We start from the raw sequence: 22,667 nt of genomic DNA, 5'->3' as shown, positions 1-22,667 counted from the left end.
CATGAACAGGAAATACATTAGTATAATTCTTCCATAGTTCTGTGCATAATTTTCTGTCTTTGCACCATTATGTCAGCCGTGGTTCAGTAATAATACTCTGGCCTCTGAGTCAGAAGGTTGTGGGTTCAAGTCCCACTCCAGAGACTTGAGCATGTAATCGAGGCTGATACTCCAATACAGTACTAAGGGAGTGCTCCACTGTCGGGAGTGCTGCTTCTCGGGTGAGACATTAAACCGAGGCCCCGTCTGTCCTCTAAGGGGATGTAACAGATCCATGGCACTGTTCAAAAAAGAGTGGGGATGTTCTCCCCTGTGTCCTGACCAACAGTTAACCCTCAACCAACATCATTAAAAGAATTTATCTGGTTATTATCATATTGCTGTTTTGTGGGACCTTGTTGTGCGCACATTGCTGTGTTTCCTACATTACAACAGCAACTACACTTCAAAGGTATTTCGGAAGCTGTGAAACACTTCAGGACGTCCTGAGGTCATGAAAAGCACTATATAAATGTAAGTTCTTTCTTTCTGTTGTGTTGATTCTATCTTGTCTCCAAAATGTGGTTAACTGTTTGAAAAACCATTTTTTTTTATCTTGACTTCATAGTATTTTCTTTTTGCAGTAAGGTTACCTGTACTAATAAAGAATTCAGATACTGTATAAAATGTAGTAAGCTTTTCATGATTGCAGATGAAAGAAAGACTTGCATTTATACAGCGCCTTTCACAACCTCAGGACGTCCCAAAGTGCTTCACAGCCATTGAAGTACTTTTGAAGTGTGGTCACTATTGTAATGTAGGAAACACAGCAGTTAATTTGTGCACAGCAAAGTCCCACAACTGCATTGAGTTAATGACCAGATAATCTGTTTGTGATGTTGGTGGAGGGATAAATGTTAGCTAGGACACAGAGGAGAACTCCCCTGCTCTTTGACGAACATAGGAACAGGCCATTCAGCCCCTCGTGCCTGCTCCACCATTTGATAAGATCGTGGCTGATCTGTGATCCAGCTCCATATATCTGCCTTTGGCCCATATCCCTTAATACCTTTGGTTGCCAAAAAGCTATCTATCTCACATTTAAATTTAGCAATTGAGCTAGTATCAATTGCCGTTTGCGGAAGAGAGTTCCAAACTTCTACCACCCTTTGTGTGTAGAAATGTTTTCTAATCTCGCTCCTGAAAGTACTGGCTCTAATTTTTAGACTATGCCCCCTACTCCTAGAATCCCCAACCAGCGGAAATAGTTTCTCTCTATCCACCCTATCCGTTCCCCTTAATATCTTATAAACTTCGATCAGATCACCCCTTAACCTTCTAAACTCCAGAGAATACAACCCCAATTTGTGTAATCTCTCCTCATAACTTAACCCTTGAAGTCCGGGTATCATTCTAGTAAACCTACGCTGCACTCCCTCCAAGGCCAATATGTTCTTCCGAAGGTGTGGTGCCCAGAACTGCTCACAGTACTCCAGGTGCGGTCTAACCAGGGTTTTGTATAGCTGCAGCATTACTTCTGCCCCCTTGTACTCTAGTCCTCTAAATATAAAGGCCAGCATTCCATTAGCCTTCTTGATTATTTTCTGCACCTGTTCATGACACTTCAATGATCAATGTACCTGAACCCCTAAGTCCCTTTGAACATCCACTGTTTTTAACTTTTTACCATTTAGAAAGTACCCTGTTCTATCCTTTTTTGATCCAGAGTGGATGACCTCACATTTGTCTACATTGAATTCCATTTGCCACAATTTTGCCCGTTCACCTAGTCTATCAATATCCCTTTGTAATTTTATGTTTTCATCTACACTGCTTACAATGCCACCAATCTTTGTGTCATCAGCAAACTTAGATATAAGACTTTCTATGCCTTCATCTAAGTCGTTAATAAATATTGTGAATAATTGAGGCCCCAAGACACATCCCTGCAGGACTCCACTCGTCACATCCTGCCAATGTGAATACTTACCCATTATCCCTACTCTCTGTCGCCTTTCGCTCAGCCAATTTCCTAACCAAGTCCGTACTTTTCCCTCAATTCCATGGGCTTCTATCTTAGCTAACAGTCTCTTATGTGGGACCTTATCAAATGCCTTCTGGAAGTCCATATAAATAACATCCATTAACATTCCCCTGTCCACTACTTTAGTCACCTCTTCAAAAAATTCAATCAGGTTTGTCAGGCACGACCTACCTTTCACAAATCCGTGCTGGCTCTCCCTGATTAACTAACTGAAAATTCTCGAGGTGTTCAGTCACCCTATCCTTAATTATAGACTCCAGCAATTTCCCCACAACAGATGTTAGGCTAACTGGTCTATAATTCCCCGGTTTCCCTCTCTCTCCTTTCTTAAAAAGCGGAGTGACATGTGCAATTTTCCAATCTAGAGGGACAGTTCCTGAATCTAGAGAACTTTGAAAGATTATAGTTAGGGCATCTGCAATCTGCTCACCTACTTCCTTTAAAACCGTGGGATGGAAACCATCTGGTCCTGGGGATTTGTCACTCTTTAGTGCTATTATTTTCTTCATTACTGTTGCTTTACTTTGTTAATTTTATCGAGTCCCTGTCCCCGATTCAATATTAGTTTTCTTGGGATTTCCGGCATGCTATCCTCTTTTTCTACTGTAAATACTGATGCAAAGTAATTATTCAACATGTCTGCCATTTCCCCATTGTCAACAACAATAGCCCCACTTTCAGTTTTTAAGGGGCCAACACTGCTCCTGACCACCCTCTTTTTCAAATATAACTATAAAAGTTCTTTGTATTGGTTTTGATATCCCTTGCAAGTTTCTTTTCATACTCTCTTTTTGTAGCTCTTACTATCTGTTTTGTGACCCTTTGTTGATCTTTGTATCTTTCCCATTCGCCAGGATCTGTGCTATTTTTTGCCTTTTTGTATGCCCTTTCCTTACGTCTTATACTGTCCCTTAGCTCTTTAGTTGTCCATGGCTGTTTTTTTTGGCAAGTAGAGTTCTTGCCCCTCGGGTATAAACCAGTTCTGTATCTCATTAAAAGTTTCTTTAAACATTTCCCGCTGATCATCAGTCGTTTTACCCATTAACAGATTTGCCCAGTTTACTGTGGACAGTCTCTGTCTCATCCCATTGAAGTCGGCCTTACCCAAGTCTAGAATCTTAGTAGCTGACTCACTTTTTTCCCTTTCAAACACTACATTGAACTCGATCTTGTTATGATCGCTATTGGATAGATGTTCATGTACAGTTAAGCTGTTAACTAAATCTGGTTCATTACTCATTACTAAATCTAGTATGGCTTGCCCCCTTGTTGCCTCTAGGACATACTGCTATAGAAAACTATCCCGGACACACTCAAGAAATTCACTACCTTTCTGACAGTTGCTAGTCTGCTTTTCCCAATCTATATGAAGGTTAAAGTCCCCCATTAAGACCACTATGCCTTTCTTACACGCTTGTCTAATCTCTGCATTTATACAATCTAGCACTTCAGAACTGCTGCCAGGGGTCCTATACACAACTCCCACTATAGTCTTAGATCCTTTCCTATTTCTCAGTTCAACCCATAAGGTCTCTGTTGGCTGCTTACCTCTCATTATATCCTCCTTTATCATTGAAGTGATTTCATTTCGAATCACTAAGGCTACTCCTCCCCCTCTTCCATTTTCCCTATCTCTCCTGTAGACCTTATAACCCGGTATATTTAGTTCCCAATCCTGACCATCCTGCAGCCATGTCTCAGTGATAGCTATCATGTCATACCCTCCAATTTGAATTTGAACCTGTAGTTCATTTAATCTATTCCTTTATACTCTGTGCATTTGTATATAGAACTTTTAATTGGGCCACACACCCTAGCCTGACCTTCAGCTTTGATGCTGGGATAATCGCCTTACGCCTTCTAGTTTTCACTTTATCTGTAGTGTCTAAAGTACACTTTCTTTCTGCTGCTCTACGCTTTTCCCTTTCACTTGAACAACTGTTTCTACTATTTGTATTGTAAATTTCCACTGGGTCTTCCCCTCTCTTGCTGCTCTCAACTTTACTCCCTTCTGACTCCCCGCTAAGGTTCCCATCCCCCTGCCACTCTAGTTTAAACCTTCCCCAACAGCACTAGCAAACACCCCCGCGAGGACATTGGTCCCGGTCCTGCCCGGGTGTAACCCAAAATAACGGGATCTTTTACATCCGCCTGAGAGGGCAGACGGGACCTTGGTTTAATGTCTCATCTGAAAGACAGTGCCTCTTTCAGTGCAGCACTCCCTCACTACTGCACTGGAGTGTCAGCCTAGATTTTGTGCTTAAGTTGCTGTTGTGGGTCTTGAACCCACAACCTTCTGACTCTGAGGTGAGAGTGCTACCAACTGAGCCACAGCTAAGATAGTCATGTTAAATCTTTAGGTTGTTTGTCATTTAAATCTGCCTTATACTTTTGGTCTATACCAAACCAGATGGTTTAAATAGATTATCAATTTCCCCAAGATACTAATCAAAAGATCAAGAAATTGGCCATTCCCACTCACTACCACTTGCCAATGCTGAGTACACCCTGGGACATGCCTCATCAGTTTTGCCTATGCAGGGCCAAGTCTTTTTTTCTTCTTTATTCATTCTTGAGATATGGGCGTCGCTGGCAAGGCCGGCATTTATTGCCCATCCTGAGTTTCCCTTGTACAACTTGGTGACTTGCTAGACCACTTAAGTTAAGAATCAACCACATTGGTGTGGGACTGGAGTCACATTTCGGCCAGACTGGATAAGGACGGCAGGTCTGGTTCCCACAGAATCATTTTGGTCGGTTGCATTATTTTGCCTCAGCACTGCAGCACATTCTTCCACGGCTTAACTTTTAGTGCACATTACTGTTCATGTGTGGTCCAACACTGACTGTCTGGGACTATTGCCTCCTATGTATCTCAAGCTGCATTTAAAATGTTGTCATCTTGATGATGAACTTTGCAAAGATGCACTGTACTTTGTTATTTAAGAAAAAAAACAAAATCTGCTTTCCAGTTTGAGAAATTAAGTCTTTTCTATGTATGTGAAACTGGTTAATTGTTTAAACTGACTTTTATTACAGATTCCATACTGAGTTGCGCATACCATGCATGAATCTGCAGTAAAGAAAATATGTATTTTACCATTGGGAACCATGAAGGTACCAAAAATAGCATATGTGTTTGTCCTTTTCATATGCATATTCATATACTTGTATCAAAAGAAACCTTTTCAAAGAACACAAAATGGACTTGGATTCACCGAGCAGGCAGCACTCTTACAACCTGCGCCTCGAGGCTTCTATGGAATTATGTTTGATGCTGGCAGCACAGGGACGCGCATCCATGTCTTCAAGTTTACCCAAATGCCAAACGGTAGGTTTTCGTTTCTGGTTATTTTGAGAAATAGCTAAGATACGGACATTGATGATACTGAGAAACATAATCCCTCCTGTAATATTTGCCACTGCAATGAGGAACTGCAGTTTATGGTAATGATGCTGTATGTCTGTATGGGCTTTGTATTTTATCACCTTGGTCAGGTTAAGGTAATTTCCAAAAGAACCAGATGCGACATGAGGGAAGTTTTTTTAGGCATTGAGTTGTTATGATCTGGAATGCACTGCCTGAAAGGGTGGTGGAAGCAGATTCAGGAGTAACTTTCAAAAGGGAATTGGGTAAATACTAGAAGGCGAAAAATTTGCAGGGCTATAGGGAAAGAGCACGCAGGTGGGACTAATTGGGTAGCTCTTTCAAAGAGCAGGCATGATGGGCCAAATGGCCGCCTTCTGTGCTGTCTCATTCTATGATCAAGAACTTTGCAATGATGCACATGGTACAGTTTTAAAGAGGGTGCAGGGACAGAGAGACTTGGGGATTTACATGTACAAATCTTTGACAGTGGCAGGACAAATTGATACAGCTGTTTTTTTTCAAAAAAGCATACGGGATCCTGGGCTTTATAAATCGAGGCATAGAGTACAAAAGCCAGGAAGTTATGCTAAACCTTAATAAATCACTGGTGAGGCCTCAGCTGAAGTATTGTGTCCGATTCCAGGCACCATGCTTTAGGAAGGCTGTCAAGACCTTGGATAGGGTGTGGAGGAGATTTTCTTGAATGGTACCAGTTATGTGGAGAGACGAGAGAAGCTGGGATTGTTCTCCTTAGAGCAAAGAAGGTTAAGAGGAAATTTAATAGAGGTGATCAAAATTATAAGGGGTATAGATAGAGGAAATAATCATAGCATCATAATATGGTACAGCGCAGAAGGAGGCCTGTGCCGACTCGTTAAAAGAGCTATCCCAATTAGTCCCACTCCCCTGCTCTTTTTCCATAGCTCTGTAAATTTTTTCCCTTCAAGTATTTATCCAAATCCCTTTTGAAAATTACTGTTGAATCTGCTTCCACCACCCTTTCAGGTAGTGCATTCCAGATCATCATAACTCGTAGCATAAAAAAATGTTTCATGTTGCCTCTGGTTCTTTTGCTTATCACCTCAAATCTGTGTCCTCTGGTAACCGACCCTTCTGCCACTGGAAACAGTTACTCTATCAAAACTGTTCATAATTTTTAACGCCTCTATCAAATCTCCTCTTAACCTTCTCTGTTCCAAGGAGAACAACCCCAGCTTCTCCAGTCTCTCCACATAACTGAAGTCCATCATCCCTGGTTCCATTCTAGTAAATCTTTTCTGCATCCCCTCTAAGGCTAAAGTGTAGTGCCCAGAATTAAACACAATACTCCATCTGAAGCCTAACCAATGTTTTATAAAGGTTCAGCATAACTTCCTTGCTTTTGTACTCTATGCCTCTACTAATAAATGTAAGGAATCTTACAACACCAGGTTATAGTCCAACAAATTTATTTTAAAATCACAAGCTTTCGGAGATTATCTCCTTCGTCAGATGATTGAATGAAAAGGTTCTCAAATCGCATATCTTATACGATGTTGGGACAGCATCACACCAATCAAAAGGTGTCGTTGTTATTCAAACAGGCCAGTCACGGAGAACAGCACGTCCCAGTACACTCGATATACATTGTGTCTTTTACACAGGCAGGCAGAAAGAAACTTAAAATGGCAGAGAGAGAGAGAGAGAGAATTTTAAAAAACATATAAATTTTTTCCCCCTTTTTGCTGGTGGGGTTACGTGTAGCGTGACATGAACCCAAGATCCCGGTTGAGGCCGTCCTCATGGGTGCGGAACTTGGCTATCAACTTCTGCTCGACGATTTTGCGTTGTCGTGTGTCTCGAAGGCCGCCTTGGAGAACGCTTACCCGAAGATCGGTGGCTGAATGTCCTTGACTGTTAAAGTGTTCCCCGACTGGGAGGGAACCCTCCTGTTTGGCGATTGTTGCGCGGTGTCCGTTCATCCGTTGTCGCAGCGTCTGCATGGTCTCGCCAATGTACCATGCTCCGGGGCATCCTTTCCTGCAACGTATGAGGTAAACAACGTTGGCCGAGTCACAGGAGTATGAACCATGTACCTGGTGGGTGGTGTCCTCTCGTGTGATGGTGGTATCCGTGTCGATGATCTGGCATGTCTTGCAGAGGTTGCCGTGGCAGGGTTGTGTGGTGTCGTGGACGCTGTTCTCCTGAAAACTGGGTAACTTGCTGCGAACGATGGTCTGTTTGAGGTTGGGTGGCTGTTTAAAGGCGAGCAGTGGAGGCGTGGGGATGGCCTTAGCGAGGTGTTCGTCGTCATCGATGACATGTTGAAGGCTGCGGAGAACATGGTGTAGTTTCTCCGCTCCAGGGAAGTACTGGACGACGAAGGGTACTCTGTTGGTTGCGTCCCGTGTTTGTCTTCTGAGGAGGTCTATGCGATTCTTCGCTGTGGCCCGTCGGAACTGTCGATCGACAAGTCGAGCGTCATATCCCGTTCTTACGAGGGCGTCTTTCAGCGTCTGTAGGTGTCCATCGCGTTCCTCCTCGTCTGAGCAGATCCTGTGTATTCGTAGGGCCTGTCCATAGGGGATGGCCTCTTTGACGTGGTTGGGGTGGAAGCTGGAAAAGTGGAGCATCGTGAGGTTGTCCGTGGGCTTGCGGTAGAGTGAGGTGCTGAGGTGCCCGTCTTTGATGGAGATTTGTGTGTCCAAGAAAGAAACCGATTCTGAGGAGTAGTCCATGGTGAGTTTGATGGTGGGATGGAACTTGTTGATGTTATCGTGTAGTCTCTTCAGTGATTCTTCGCCGTGGGTCCATAGGAAGAAAATGTCGTCGATGTATCTGGTGTATAGTGTTGGTTGGAGGTCCTGTGTAGTGAAGAAGTCGTGCTCGAACTTGTGCATGAAAATGTTGGCGTATTGGGGTGCGAATTTGGTCCCCATGGCTGTTCCGTGTGTTTGGGTAAAGAACTGGTTATTGAAGGTGAAGACATTGTGATCCAGGATGAAGCGGATGAGTTGTAGGATGGCGTCTGGAGATTGGCTGTTGTTGGTGTTGAGTACTGAGGCTGTTGCAGCGATGCCGTCATCGTGGGGGATACTGGTGTATAGTGCCGAGACGTCCATCGTGGTGAGAAGTGTTCCTGGTTCAACTGGTCCGTGGGTGCTGAGTTTTTGTAGGAAGTCTGTAGTGTCGCGACAGAAGCTGGGGGTTCCCTGTACGATGGGTTTCAGGATGCCCTCGACGTATCCAGAGAGGTTCTCACACAGGGTTCCATTGCCTGATACGATAGGACGTCCGGGTGTGTTGGCTTTGTGTATCTTTGGGAGGCAGTAGAAGTCTCCCACGCGGGGAGTACGTGGGATGAGAGTGCGTAGGATGCTTTGAAGGTCTGGATCGAAGGTCTTGATCAGTTTGTTGAGCTGGTGGGTGTGTTCTTTGGTCGGATCTGCGGGTAACCGTCTGTAGTGTTCCTGGTTGTCCAGTTGTCGGTATGCAACCAACAGACGCAACCAACAGAGTACCCTTCGTCGTCCAGTACTTCCCTGGAGCGGAGAAACTACACCATGTTCTCCGCAGCCTTCAACATGTCATCGATGACGACGAACACCTCGCTAAGGCCATCCCCACGCCTCCACTGCTCGCCTTTAAACAGCCACCCAACCTCAAACAGACCATCGTTCGCAGCAAGTTACCCAGTTTTCAGGTGAACAGCGTCCACGACACCACACAACCCTGCCACGGCAACCTCTGCAAGACATGCCAGATCATCGACACGGATACCACCATCATACGAGAGGACACCACCCACCAGGTACATGGTTCATACTCCTGTGACTCGGCCAACGTTGTTTACCTCATACGTTGCAGGAAAGGATGCCCCGGAGCATGGTACATTGGCGAGACCATGCAGACGCTGCGACAACGGATGAACGGACACCGCGCAACAATCGCCAAACAGGAGGGTTCCCTCCCAGTCGGGGGAACACTTTAGCAGTCAAGGACATTCAGCCACCGATCTTCGGGTAAGCGTTCTCCAAGGCGGCCTTCGAGACACACGACAACGCAAAATCGTCGAGCAGAAGTTGATAGCCAAGTTCCGCACCCATGAGGACGGCCTCAACCGGGATCTTGGGTTCATGTCACGCTACACGTAACCCCACCAGCAAAAAGGGGGAAAAAATTTATATGTTTTTTAAAATTCTCTCTCTCTCTCTCTCTGCCATTTTAAGTTTCTTTCTGCCTGCCTGTGTAAAAGACACAATGTATATCGAGTGTACTGGGACGTGCTGTTCTCCGTGACTGGCCTGTTTGAATAACAACGACACCTTTTGATTGGTGTGATGCTGTCCCAACATCGTATAAGATATGCGATTTGAGAACCTTTTCATTCAATCATCTGACGAAGGAGATAATCTCCGAAAGCTTGTGATTTTAAAATAAATTTGTTGGACTATAACCTGGTGTTGTAAGATTCCTTACATTTGTCCACCCCAGTCCATCACCGGCATCTCCACATCATGTCTACTAATAAAGCCCAGGATCCCATATGCTTTTTTAACAACCTTCTCGACTTGTCCTGCCACCTTCAAAGATTTGTGTATGTGCACCCCTTTAAAAGTGTACTATTTAGTTAATATTGCCTCTCCTCATCCTTCCTACCAAAATGTATCACTTTACACTTCTCTGCGTTAAATTTCAACTACCATGTGTCTGCCCATTTCATCAGTCTGTCTATGTCCCCCTGAAGCGTGTTACTATCCTCCACATTGTTTACTATATTTCCGAGTTTCGTGTCATCTGCAAACTTTGGAAATTATACTCTCTATACCCAAGTCCAGCTCATTAATATATATCAAAAAGAGCAGTAGTCCTAATACTGACTCATAGAATCATAGAATCATAGAAGTTACAACATGGAAACAGGCCCTTCGGCCCAACATGTCCATGTCGCCCAGTTTATACCACCAAGCTAGTCCCAATTGCCTGCATTTGGCCCATATCCCTCTATACCCATCTTACCCATGTAACTGTCCAAATGCTTTTTAAAAGACAAAATTGTACCCGCCTCTACTACTGCCTCTGGCAGCTCGTTCCAGACACTCACCACCCTTTGAGTGAAAAAATTGCCCCTCTGGACCCTTTTGTATCTCTCCCCTCTCACCTTAAATCTATGCCCCCTCGTTATAGACTCCCCTACCTTTGGGAAAAGATTTTGACTATCGACCTTATCTATGCCCCTCATTATTTTATAGACTTCTATAAGATCACCCCTTAACCTCCTACTCTCCAGGGAAAAAAGTCCCAGTCTGTCTAATCTCTCCCTGTAAGTCAAACCATCAAGTCCCGGTAGCATCCTAGTAAATCTTTTCTGCACTCTTTCTAGTTTAATAATATCCTTTCTATAATAGGGTGACCAGAACTGTACACAGTACTCCAAGTGTGGCCTCACCAATGCCCTGTACAACTTCAACAAGACATCCCAACTCCTGCATTCAATGTTCTGACCAATGAAACCAAGCATGCCGAATGCCTTCTTCACCACCCTATCCACCTGTGACTCCACTTTCAAGGAGCTATGAATCTGTACTCCGAGATCTCTTTGTTCTATAACTCTCCCCAACGCCCTACCATTAACGGAGTAGGTCCTGGCCCGATTCGATCTACCAAAATGCATCACCTCACATTTATCTAAATTAAACTCCATCTGCCATTCATCGGCCCACTGGCCCAATTTATCAAGATCCCGTTGCAATCCTAGATAACCTTCTTCACTGTCCACAATGCCACCAATCTTGGTGTCATCTGCAAACTTACTAACCATGCCTCCTAAATTCTCATCCAAATCATTAATATAAATAACAAATAACAGCGAACCCAGCACCGATCCCTGAGGCACACCGCTGGACACAGGCATCCAGTTTGAAAAACAACCCTCAACAACCACCCTCTGTCTTCTGTCGTCAAGCCAATTTTGTATCCAATTGGCTACCTCACCTTGGATCCCATGAGATTTAACCTTATGCAACAACCTACCATGCGGTACCTTGTCAAAGGCTTTGCTGAAGTCCATGTAGACCACGTCCACTGCACAGCCCTCATCTATCTTCTTGGTTACCCCTTCAAAAAACTCAATCAAATTCGTGAGACATGATTTTCCTCTCACAAAACCATGCTGACTGTTCCTAATTAGTCCCTGCCTCTCCAAATGCCTGTAGATCCTGTCCCTCAGAATACCCTCTAACAACTTACCCACTACAGATGTCAGGCTCACCGGTCTGTAGTTCCCAGGCTTTTCCCTGCTGCCCTTCTTAAACAAAGGCACAACATTTGCTACCCTCCAATCTTCAGGCACCTCACCTGTAGCGGTGGATGATTCAAATATCTCTGCTAGGGGACCCGCAATTTCCTCCCTAACCTCCCATAACGTCCTGGGATACATTTCATCAGGTCCCGGAGATTTATCTACCTTGATGCGCCTTAAGACTTCCAGCACCTCCCTCTCTGTAATATGTACACTCCTCAAGACATCACTATTTATTTCCCCAAGTTCCCTAACATCCATGACTCCTGGGGAACACCGTTGTATACTTCCCTCCAGTCTGAAAAACAACCGTTCACCACTTCTCTCTGCTTTATGTCCTTTAGCCAATTTTGTATCCATGCTGGCATTGTCCCTTTAATCCTATGGACTTTAATTTTGCTAACAAATCTATTATGTGACACTTTATCAAATGCTTTTTTGAAAGTCCATATACACACTATCAACCACACAACCCTCATCAACCCTCTCCGTTACATCATCAAGGAACTTAATCAAGTTAGTCAAATACGATTTTCCTTTTTTTAAAAAAAAACCACGCTGACTTTCATTGATTAGTCCATACTTTTCCACGTGCCAATTAATTTTGTCCTGGATTTTGTCTCAAAGTTTCCCCACCACCGACATTAGGCTGACTGGCCTGTAATTGCCGGGTTTATCCCTCTCCCCTTTTTTGAACAGGGGTATAACATTTGCAGTCCTCCAGTCCTCTAAAGAGGATTGGAAGTTTGTGACCAGAGCCTCTGTAATTTCTACCCGTACTTCCCTCAGTAACCTAGGATGAACCCATCTGGACCAGGTGACTTGTCTACTTTGAGTACTGCCAATCTTTTAAGTACCTCCTCTTTATCTATTTTTATCCTATCCAATATCACGACTACCACCTCCTTTACTGCTCCAATGGCACCATCCTCTTCTCTAATGATGACGGATGTGAAGTACTCATTTAGTGCCTCAGCCATGTCCTTTGCCTCTACAAGATCTTTTTTATCCCTAATCAGTCCCACACTTCTTTTGACTACCCTTTTAGTATTTATATGTTTATAAAAGACTTTTGGGTTCCCTTTTATGTTCGCCACGAATCTATTCTCATACTCTCTCTTTTGCCCCTCTTATTTCCTTTTTTAGATCGCCTTAGTACTTTCTATATTCAGCTTGGTTCTCTGCTGTATTATGAACCTTCCATTTGTCATAAGTCTCATTTTTCTGTTTCATTTTATCTCTATATCTTTAGTCATCCTGGGAGCTCTAGCTTTGGATGCCCTTCCTTTCCCCCTCGTGGGAATGTGTCTACTCTCTACCTGAACCATCTCCTCCTTGAAGGCCTCCCATTATTCAATCACTGTTTTGCCTACCAACTTTTGATCAAATCCACTTGAGCAAGACCCCTTTTTAACTCACTGAAATTAGCCCTCTTCCAGTTAAGTATTTTTATGCATGATTGGTTCTTGTCCTTTTCCATAACTATTCTGAACCTAATGATATTATGATCACTGTTCCCCAAATGCACCCCCACTGAAACATGCATAAAGAGAAACAGTTATCACTGGCAGGAGGGTCAGTAACCGTAGAACTCAGATTTAAGATAATTGGCAAAAGAATCAGAGGGGAGGTGAGGAGAAATTATTTTTTGGCAGCAAGTTGTTGTGATTTGGAATGCACTGCATGAAAGGGTGGAATCAGGTTCAATAGTAACTTTCAAAAGGGAATTCGATATATACTTGAAAAGGAAAAATAATGCAGGGTTATGGGGAAAGAGCAGGGGAGTGGGACTAATTGGATAGCTTTCAAAGAGCTGGCACAGTGGGCTGAATTACATAGTATTTGCAGCACAGAAACAGGCCATTTTCGTGTATGCTGGCGTTTATGCTCTGCATGAGCCTCCTCCCACCCCTCTTCTAACCCTATCGGCATATCGTTCTATTGTTTTCTTCCTCATGTGTTTACCTAGATTCCCCTGTTTGCCTTAACTACTCCTTGTGGTAGCAAGTTCCACATTCTTACCACTCTGGGTAAAGAAGTTTCTTCTGAATTCCCTATTAGAATTATTTGTGACTATCTTTTATATTTATGGCACCTAGTTTTGGGTTCCCCCACAAGTGGAAACATACATGGCCTCCTTCTGTGCTGTATGAGTCTATGGTACTAAATTGGGCCCGTTGTTTCGGTGCCGGACGCCATCTTGGTATAGGAGTTCGCACAGGCGCAGATAACGAATGCTTGGAAGTATGTAAAGTAAGGAGAAAATGGATACAATCGGTGTGCAACACTGATTTAAAGTGATAGACACCATTTTGGGACTTAATGCACAACTCAACCCATCATCTTAACTCCGACCATCTGAACGTGGCAGAGTGCCTGGAGGATCACAACCAGCACTATTTAATGGGACCATGGAGGATTTACATGTTAATGGCTGGATTATTGCTTCTGGCTGCCGAGACATTTGTAACTGTTTCTGGAGGTCTCCTATACTTGAATACGAAGACGCGGGGAGATAGCCTAACATTTAGAGCCAGGACGAGCAGGAGTGAAGTTAGGAAATGCTTCCATATGCAAAGGGTGGGAGAAGTTTGGAACGTTCTTCTGCAAACAGCAATTGATGCTAGCTCAATTGTGAATTCTAAATCTGAGATTGATAGATTTGTGAACCAAGTGTATTAAGGGATATGGGGCTAAGGCGGGTATGTGGAGTTAGGTCACAGGTCCACCATGATCTCATTGAATGGCAGAACAGGCTCAAGGGGCTAAATGCCACTGCCACTTGCTGCCTCCTGATATGCACCACCTTCTCCTGCAAGAAAGCGAGACGTGTGTCTGGATGATGTGCATGTCATGGTTGAATAGCTGCCAATGTGTTTGGCCTGTGAGTTGTGGGTGGGCGGCTTGCAACAGTGGTAATGTGAAAGGATGAGAGGAAGCATCTGATTGAAAGAGTTGAGTACTGATGGAAAGAGTTTGTTGGTATGTGGGTGATAGGGGTGTAGTGCGTGGATCAGTGGATGCGGCTAGTGGTGTAGTTGGTAGGAGACACCACTTGACAGTTGACCTCACTCACCTTGACCACTCGTGTCAAAGCATTGAACTTCTTCCTGTACTGCATCCATATTCATGATGCTGTGTGCCTGGCATTGACTTTGTCCCCTGCTGCCTCCCACTGCCTTTTGAGTATATGTCTGGAGGGCCTCTTGACCCCACCCCCCTGCAGATACAGGATGTTGCTCCTTCTGTCCACCTCGTGCATCAGCAGAGAGCCTTGGTGCATGTACTCTCGCAGGCACGGTACCAACTCAGATCGGCAGATTGGTGAGGTCTGGCGTGCAGATTGGAGGATGTAGGATTTAGTAGTGCGCAACCTTTATCAATGTTTTAACATAACTCATCAGTTTTTTTTATTTATTCGTTCATGGGATGTGGGCGTCGCTGGCGAGGCCGGCATTTATTGCCCATCCCTAATTGCCCTTGAGAAGGTGGTGGTGAGCCGCCTTCTTGAACCGCTGCAGACCGTATGGTGACGGTTCACCCACAGTGCTGTTAGGAAGGGAGTTCCAGGATTTTGACCCAGCGACGATGAAGGAACGGCGATATATTTCCAAGTCGGGATGGTGAGTGACTTGGAGGAGAACGTGCACGTGCTGTTGTTCCCATGTGCCTGCTGCTCTTGTCCTTCTAGGTGGTAGAGGTCGCGGGTTTGGGAGGCGCTGTTGAAGAAGCCTTGGCGAGTTGCTACAGTGCATCCTGTGGATGGTACACACTGCAGCCACTGTGCCGGTGGTGAAGGGAGTGAATGTTTAGGGTGGTGGATGGAGTGCCAATCAAGCGGGCTGCTTTATCTTGGATGGTGTCGAGCTTCTTGAGTGTTGTTGGAGCTGCACTCATCCAAGCAAGTGGAGAGTATTCCATCACACTCCTGACTTGTGCCTTGTAGATGGTGGAAAGGCTTTGGAGAGTCAGGAGGTGAGTCACTCGCCGCAGAATACCCAGCCTCTGACCTGCTCTCGTAGCCACAGTATTTATATGGCTGGTCCAGTTAAGTTTCTGGTCAACGGTGACCCCCAGGATGTTGATGGTGGGGGATTCGGCGATGGTAATGCCGTTGAATGTCAAGGGGAGGTGGTTAGACTCTCTCTTGTTGGAGATGGTCATTGCCTGGCACTTATCTGGCACGAATGTTACTTGCCACTTATGAGCCCAAGCCTGGATGTTGCCCAGGTCTTGCTGCATGTGGGCTCGGACTGCTTCATTATTTGAGGGGTTGCGAATGGGACTGAACACTGTGCAATCATCAGTGAACTTCCCATTTCTGACCTTATGATGGAGGGAAGGTCATTGATGAAGCAGCTGAAAATGGTTGGGCCTAGGACTCTGCCTTGAGGAACTCCTGCAGCAATGTCCTGGGGCTGAGATGATTGGCCTCCAACAACCACTACCATCTTCCTTTGTGCTAGGTATGACTCCAGCCACTGGAGAGTTTTCCCCCGATTCCCATTGACTTCAATTTTACTAGGGCTCCTTGGTGCCACACTCGGTCAAATGCTGCTTTGATGTCAAGGGCAGTAACTCTCACCTCACCTCTGGAATTCAGCTCTTTTGTCCATGTTTGGACCAAGGCTGTAATGAGGTTTGGAGCCGAGTGGTCCTGGCAGAACCCAAACTGAGCACCAATGAGCAGGTTATTGGTGAGTAAGTGCTGTTTGATAGCACTGTCAACGACACCTTCCATCACTTTGCTGATGATTGAGAGTAGACTGATGGGGCGGTAATTGGCCGGATTGGATTTGTCCTGCTTTTTGTGGACAGGACATACCTGGGCAATTTTCCACATTGTCGGGTAGATGCCAGTGTTGTAGCTGTACTGGATCAGCTTGGCTAGAGGCGCAGCTAGTTCTGGAGCACAAATCTTCAGCACTACAGCTGGGATGTTGGCGGGGCCCATAGCCTTTGCTGCATCCAGTGCACTCAGCCATTTCTTGATATCACGTGGAGTGAATTGAATTGGCTGAAGACTGGCTTCTGTGATGGTGGGGATATCGGGAGGAGGCCGAGATGGATCATCCACTCGGCACTTCTGGCTGAAGATGGTTGTAAACATAGGAATGGGAGCTGCATCTGTGTTTTGTTTGTGCGATGTCTGATCTCCGTTCAGACTCCGTGCAGACAGCAGATTGTTATTTTCAGCAAATAACAGGTACCATCTACCTTTAAGAGGTTTTTAAGAGACAGCCTGCCTTTAAGAAATTGGAGCTCACCCTGCTGGTGGAAAGTGCGACTTGTTCAATGCTGATTTGCAACACAGATTGCAGGTAGGTTCTCAAACCTGATGAAAATCTCGTCCTGCCTGCACAGGGGTCATTGGGCACAGGGTAATAGCGGATCGCGCTACCCCTGCCCGATAACAGGCCCTGTCCAATTTTTTTCCCCCACTATCTGTTAATTCTGAGGTCAATAATTACTTAATTGTTTTATCAAATTGAACTCTAGGCTTCCCTTTTAAATGTTGTTATACTGGAACTAACTTGCCAAATCGGTAACTTTTTAAAGATGCTAGTTAAGGATGTTCAGACTTCATTAGCAGCTGCTTTAATGAAATCCTGTTTTGCGTGCTTTAGAAAAAACAAACGGGAAACTGTCATCCAGTGTGTATATCACGTTTCTTATTATTCAAATGCAATGATTTATTTAAATCTAGAGCTACTGTGTTTTTAGTTCAAGGTAATTTTTCAGGGTAAAACTGTCATATGTACATATGATTTAGTTTTCAAAATTTTGCTTCTCATTTGAAGTGTTTCCCCAATCGTGCTCAAAAGGTGTTCCATGTAAGGGGAAAAAGAATAAATAAACGTGCACCATACATCAGACAAGGATATCCCCTTGGAGCATTCCTGCTTCTCGGTGCATATTGTTAAATCAGTAGGAACTGAGTTTATATTAAAAAATACTACTCTAATTTACTCAAGGGCAAACCAGACTCCTTGACCTCCCTTGGGGTTTCTCACAGACAATAAAAAGTTCTCTCCCTCTCGTCCTTCCCTTTTAAATTAGCTTTTGTGGTATGTGTTTGTGAACTGTGTCTCCACTTCTCCCCCTCATTGCTGTTGTTCTGATGTATTCTCTCTTTCCTCATCTCAGACTTCATGGAGTCTACAGCACAGAAACATGCTATTCGGCCCAACTGATCCATGTCGGCATGTATGCTTCACTTGAACCTCCTCTTTCCCTACTTCATCTAACCCTATTAGCATACCCTTCTATTCTTTTCTCCCTCTCGTGCTTATCTAGCTTCCCTTTAAATGCATCTATGCTATTTGCCTCAACTACTCCTTGTGGTAGTGAGTTTCACATTCTTACTACTCTATGGGTAAAGAAGTTTCTCCTGAATTCCCTATTGGATTAAATAATGACTATCTTTTTTTGTGACCTCGAGTTTTGGACTCCCCCACAAGTGGTCTGTAATTCTATGATCAATTGACTAAACTTCTGTCTTTTTAAAGATATTCAAGTAAAGCAGTGGTTATTACATATTGCTGTATGTTCACATAATTGATATAGACTTTTCAAATTTACTGTTCATATCATTCAGTTTTCTAAATTTGTGTTTCCTTTCAACAGAATCTCCTAAACTTGCACATGAAACGTTCAAAGCCTTGAAGCCAGGATTGTCAGCATATTCTGACAAGCCCAACTTGGTATTACTTTTTCTGAATTTCTTATTTTTTCTTATTAGAATGAATATGATGTTACCAGCCACTCCTCTTTTGAAATAAAACAGAAAATGCTGGAAACACTTAGCAGGTCAGACAGCATCTGTTGAGAGAGAAACATGGTTAACGTTTCAGGTTGATGATCTTTCATCAGAACTGGAAGATGTTAGAGATGGACAGCTTTTAAGCAGCGCAGAGCCAGGGGAAGGTGGGGGGGGGGGTGTGCGGAAGGGAGAGGTCTGTGATAGGGTGGAAGGCAGGAGTGATTAAATGACAATGGTATAATGGTGCAAGGCAAGAGGGGGTGGTAATGGGACAATTAAAGAAACAAAAGATGGGTCCAGAAGAGGTGTAAATGGTTACTGTAGAATATCAGAGGGGGAGGGAAGCATAGAAAATATGATAAAGTGAAGGTTTCTGTGTCCCAGGAACATGGCAGAAGAAAGGTAAGTAGTCCCCATGGGTGCGGACAGTTCCACCCCAGGCACCAGTCCACACCTCCTCCATACCCAGAATCGCTGGTGCAGCATCCTCCATTACCAGCACCAGTTGTCTGAGAGAACATGGGAGTGGTGGTGAAGATTTTAAGTTGTTAAACTCAATGATAAGGCCAGAAGGCTGTAAAGTGCCTAATAGAAAGATGAGTGATGTTCCTCGAGCTTGTGTTGAGCTTCATTGGAACAGTGTAGGAGGTCAAGGACAGAGGTGTCAGAGTGGGATGGAGAATTAAAGTAACAAGTGACCGGAAGCTCAGGGTTGCATGTGCGGACTAAACAGAGGTGTTCAGCAAAGTGATGAATTTGGAGCTGTAAAATAGTGCATTTAGTGCAAAAATGCTGAGTAACTTCTAGATTGAGAAGTTTCTTTTCAGTTGAGAATCCAAAATCCATTGTGCAGAGCACCATAAAGGTCGAAGAGAGTGGAGAAGACTGAATACATCAGAAAGTAGTTGGGTTATGTCAAGTTTTGGCTGTAAACACCTGAAGATTATAGGATGAAGGAAAGACAGGGAGGCAAGGATTTCCAGAGTTTTGATTTCAACACTGGAGGTGTCGGGGGAAGTATAGATGGCGACAAGAACAACAACTTGGATTTATATAGCGCCTTTAACATAGTAAAATGTACCAACGCTTCACAGGAGCATAATGAGACAAAAGTTGACACCAAGCCAAAGAAGACATTAGGACAAGTGACCAAACGCTTGGTCAAAGAGGTAGGTTTTAAGCAGAGTCTTAAAGGAGAAAAGAGAGGTGGAGAGGCAAAGAGTTTTGGGGAGGGAATTCCAGAGCTTAGGGCTTAAACAGCTGATGGCACGGCCACCAGTGGTGGGGTGAAGGGAGTGGGGGATGCATAAGAGGCCAGAGATGGAGGAACATAGAGTTCTCGGAGGGTTGTAGGGCTGGAGGAGGTTACAGAGATAGGGAGGGACGAAGCCATGGACAGATTTATCACAAGGATGAGAATTTTAAAATCAAGGCGTTGGTGGACCTGGAGCCATTGAAGGTGAGCGAGTACAGGGGTGATGGGTGAATGAGAGTTGGTGCAAGTTAGGATACGGGCAGCAGAGTTTTGGATGAGCTCAGGTTTATGGAGGGTGGAAGATGGAAGACCTGCCAGGAGAGCATTGAATTGGAACTCAGAAGGAACAAAAAGTTCAAAGATGCACTGACGACAGTGGTACAGACAAAACAGAGAAAGACAAAAAGAAATATTGAGATGGGGATGGGGAGGAAGTGAGAAAAGTTGGGGGTTAGAGATGGGAGAGGAATTGCCTATTAGACAATGAGCTTTCTCTTCTATCTGTCCAAGGGTGTGATGAAGGTCCTGGAAGACCAGTACTCAAGTTTTGGACAGACTTGAGCTTTATAGAGGGTTGAGTTGTTGAAGGGGTGTTTTTAAAATACTGTTTTCTTTTTCAGTACTTGTACAATACTTCCAGGAAGCAAACCTTGTCCCTCTCAAGCTGCTCTGAAAGTTCACTTCTTAGCAACTCAGCCTTCACAGAGGCTGTCATGGTTGCATTAATTCAACTGTGGTAAAGTGCTTACTGAAATTTACATTGTGTCCTTTAATCTGTTTAGAATAGGAAAATACTACAGACACAATCAGAATTTTACAGGCTAAGCTGCTATTTTGTCACAAATGAAACAATGAAGCTTAAGGAAAAACAATAACCAGTAACAAAAGGGCACAAACTTAAGATAAATGTATAGAATAAGGAGAGGTAGATTTTTTTTTAACATTGAAGGTGGTTAGTGTGTGGAGCTCTCTGCCACAGACTAGTTGAAGTAGAAACCACAAATTCTTAAAAAGGGAATTAGGTAGTCACTTGAAAAAGAGGGATATGAAAGAGTACAGGGAGTGAGAAAGGTAGCCAGGTGGCTTTTTTCATGTTCTGACATCCTATGATTCTAACTCCGATTATGTTACTTCGGACCACAAGGTAGTATTCACTTACACACAACATTAAAAATCTATCAAAGCGCCAATCTGCTGAAAAGCCTTTTCTCCAGCAGAAAAATCTTCTTGGTTTTAAAACATACCCTCTGTTAGACAACTTGTTTTCAAAGATGTTTTCAGGAGATCTCTTCCCCCCCCATAAGCAGCAAAGCTTCCAGTATATAAACCATATTTCCATTTGAAGTCTGTATTCCAGCCAAACTTTGGCTAGATTAACTTGCAGTGTATACTTAACAGTAAATTAGATGATCAGGTGAACTTTGACAAGGTTACACAGTTGAAGGACAGCACTGTTAGCCTGCAACACAGAACACAGCTATAATCTTCTAACCATATAAAAATCAAATGAACTGAGCAAAAAGAGCATCAGCATAAAGGATGGCCAAGGGATAAATTGGTATTTTATACTTGACACAGATAGTGTGCCCCAACTGAGCTATGGTCGTATAATGTGCACTTTGACACTGTCATGCAATACATTGCCTGCATCAAAACAAAACTAGGTGCCTTCTTGAGTTGGATCAGCATGCATGCTGCAACATCTGTCAAAGTCTTTAACTGTTGGACAGAATTCAATAGCACTTTCATGATGGCTGACACTCAGGTCATTGTATAAAGTGCCGTCTTGAAAATTTGGCACTTGCCATCTTTGCATCAGGATCACTCAGGACCCCCATAACGAACAGCTGCAGCGTCTTGCCACATCATTCCAAACAAAATCAACAAGCACAGTAAACTTACAAAATCCAGCCATGCCCAGTTGCATATTGCTGAATGTTCATCAGCACTGGACTCAACAGTAACTGATATTGGTTTTTTCCAACGATGCACTGATACCAGTTAGCACCGAGGACCTTCAAATGCTACTCAGTGCTGAGGACCTGTTAGCAATGGTCAGCACAGAACAGCGTATAAGCCACAGTGTCTGATCCTTCCAAGGAGGGAACCATTGGTCTAGCAGCTCTGGACCTCTCTTGGATAAGGACACCCCAGCAAAAAGCTGTGGGTTATCAAGGAAGATATCACAGAAGCTGGCCCCAGCGACTTATCAGGTGCCTTTCACACTGTACTTCTGTTGGGATAGTCCAAGCACAATATAATAAAAACATCTCTCTGAGGAGGGAATTAGAGAGGCTGCCTAAATCATGTCCTGAGAAAGTATCACTTAAGCCAGCCTCTACTTTCAGACCCCCTTTGTTGGGTGGGTACTTCACCATTAACCACATGAACATGTTGGATTGTGGTGAAAAGTTATTTAAGAATGTTAATTCTGATAGCGCAACCTTTGTGGTCCTCGAACGCCAATCTGTTTGATATTTCAAGCACAGAGCTCTCCCTTTCCAACCAGTACACGTTAACGAGGTGTTGGCTTTGGATTTTGCATGATGGTGTCCTGCGGAGGAGTCCCTTGCAGTTGACAGGGGTAATGGATGTGTGTCTGACGAGGTGGGGTGCCCATCTGCAAAGAGACAGTAGAATGGTCCGCCTTTAGTTTTGGAATGTTTCTGGATAATGCTACAAGACAAATTGGTATGTGTGTAGCTGGGCAACATAGTTTATTATATTAACTGGTGAGGTGAGACTCATTCCTGCTTTTTGTACCAGGACATGGTCCTACTAGCATGCTGGTGTCTGATTCATGAGGTTATACTCCTGGCTCAGCACTTAGCTGAATTAGATAGCATAGCAGCAAACACTCTTGTTTCCTGAATCAGTATCAAGTGGGAAATCCTGTGGTTCATGTAATTTCAGGATTTGGGATGCCCTGTTTGGCTTGCTGGATAAGAACTGTTTCCCAAATTTCCAGTCCACGAT

The 22,667-nt window shown here is 44.1% G+C and overlaps 1 protein-coding gene across 1 annotated transcript in view; it reads left to right on the top strand.

Moving 5' to 3' along the window:
* entpd6 (ectonucleoside triphosphate diphosphohydrolase 6) overlaps positions 1 to 22,667 on the top strand; it is an 81,748-nt gene that overhangs the window by 14,436 nt on the left and 44,645 nt on the right. The window contains exons 2-3 of the mRNA XM_067989315.1: positions 5,063 to 5,354; positions 18,301 to 18,377. Of these exons, the coding sequence (XP_067845416.1) occupies positions 5,087 to 5,354; positions 18,301 to 18,377 (345 nt within the window). The 5' untranslated portion in view covers positions 5,063 to 5,086. The remainder of the gene's footprint in view (positions 1 to 5,062; positions 5,355 to 18,300; positions 18,378 to 22,667) is intronic.

This window comes from Heptranchias perlo, chromosome 8, assembly GCF_035084215.1.
Source record: "Heptranchias perlo isolate sHepPer1 chromosome 8, sHepPer1.hap1, whole genome shotgun sequence".
Classification (NCBI taxonomy): Eukaryota; Metazoa; Chordata; class Chondrichthyes; order Hexanchiformes; family Hexanchidae; genus Heptranchias; species Heptranchias perlo.
This window is presented reverse-complemented; position numbering and strand designations above follow the sequence as displayed.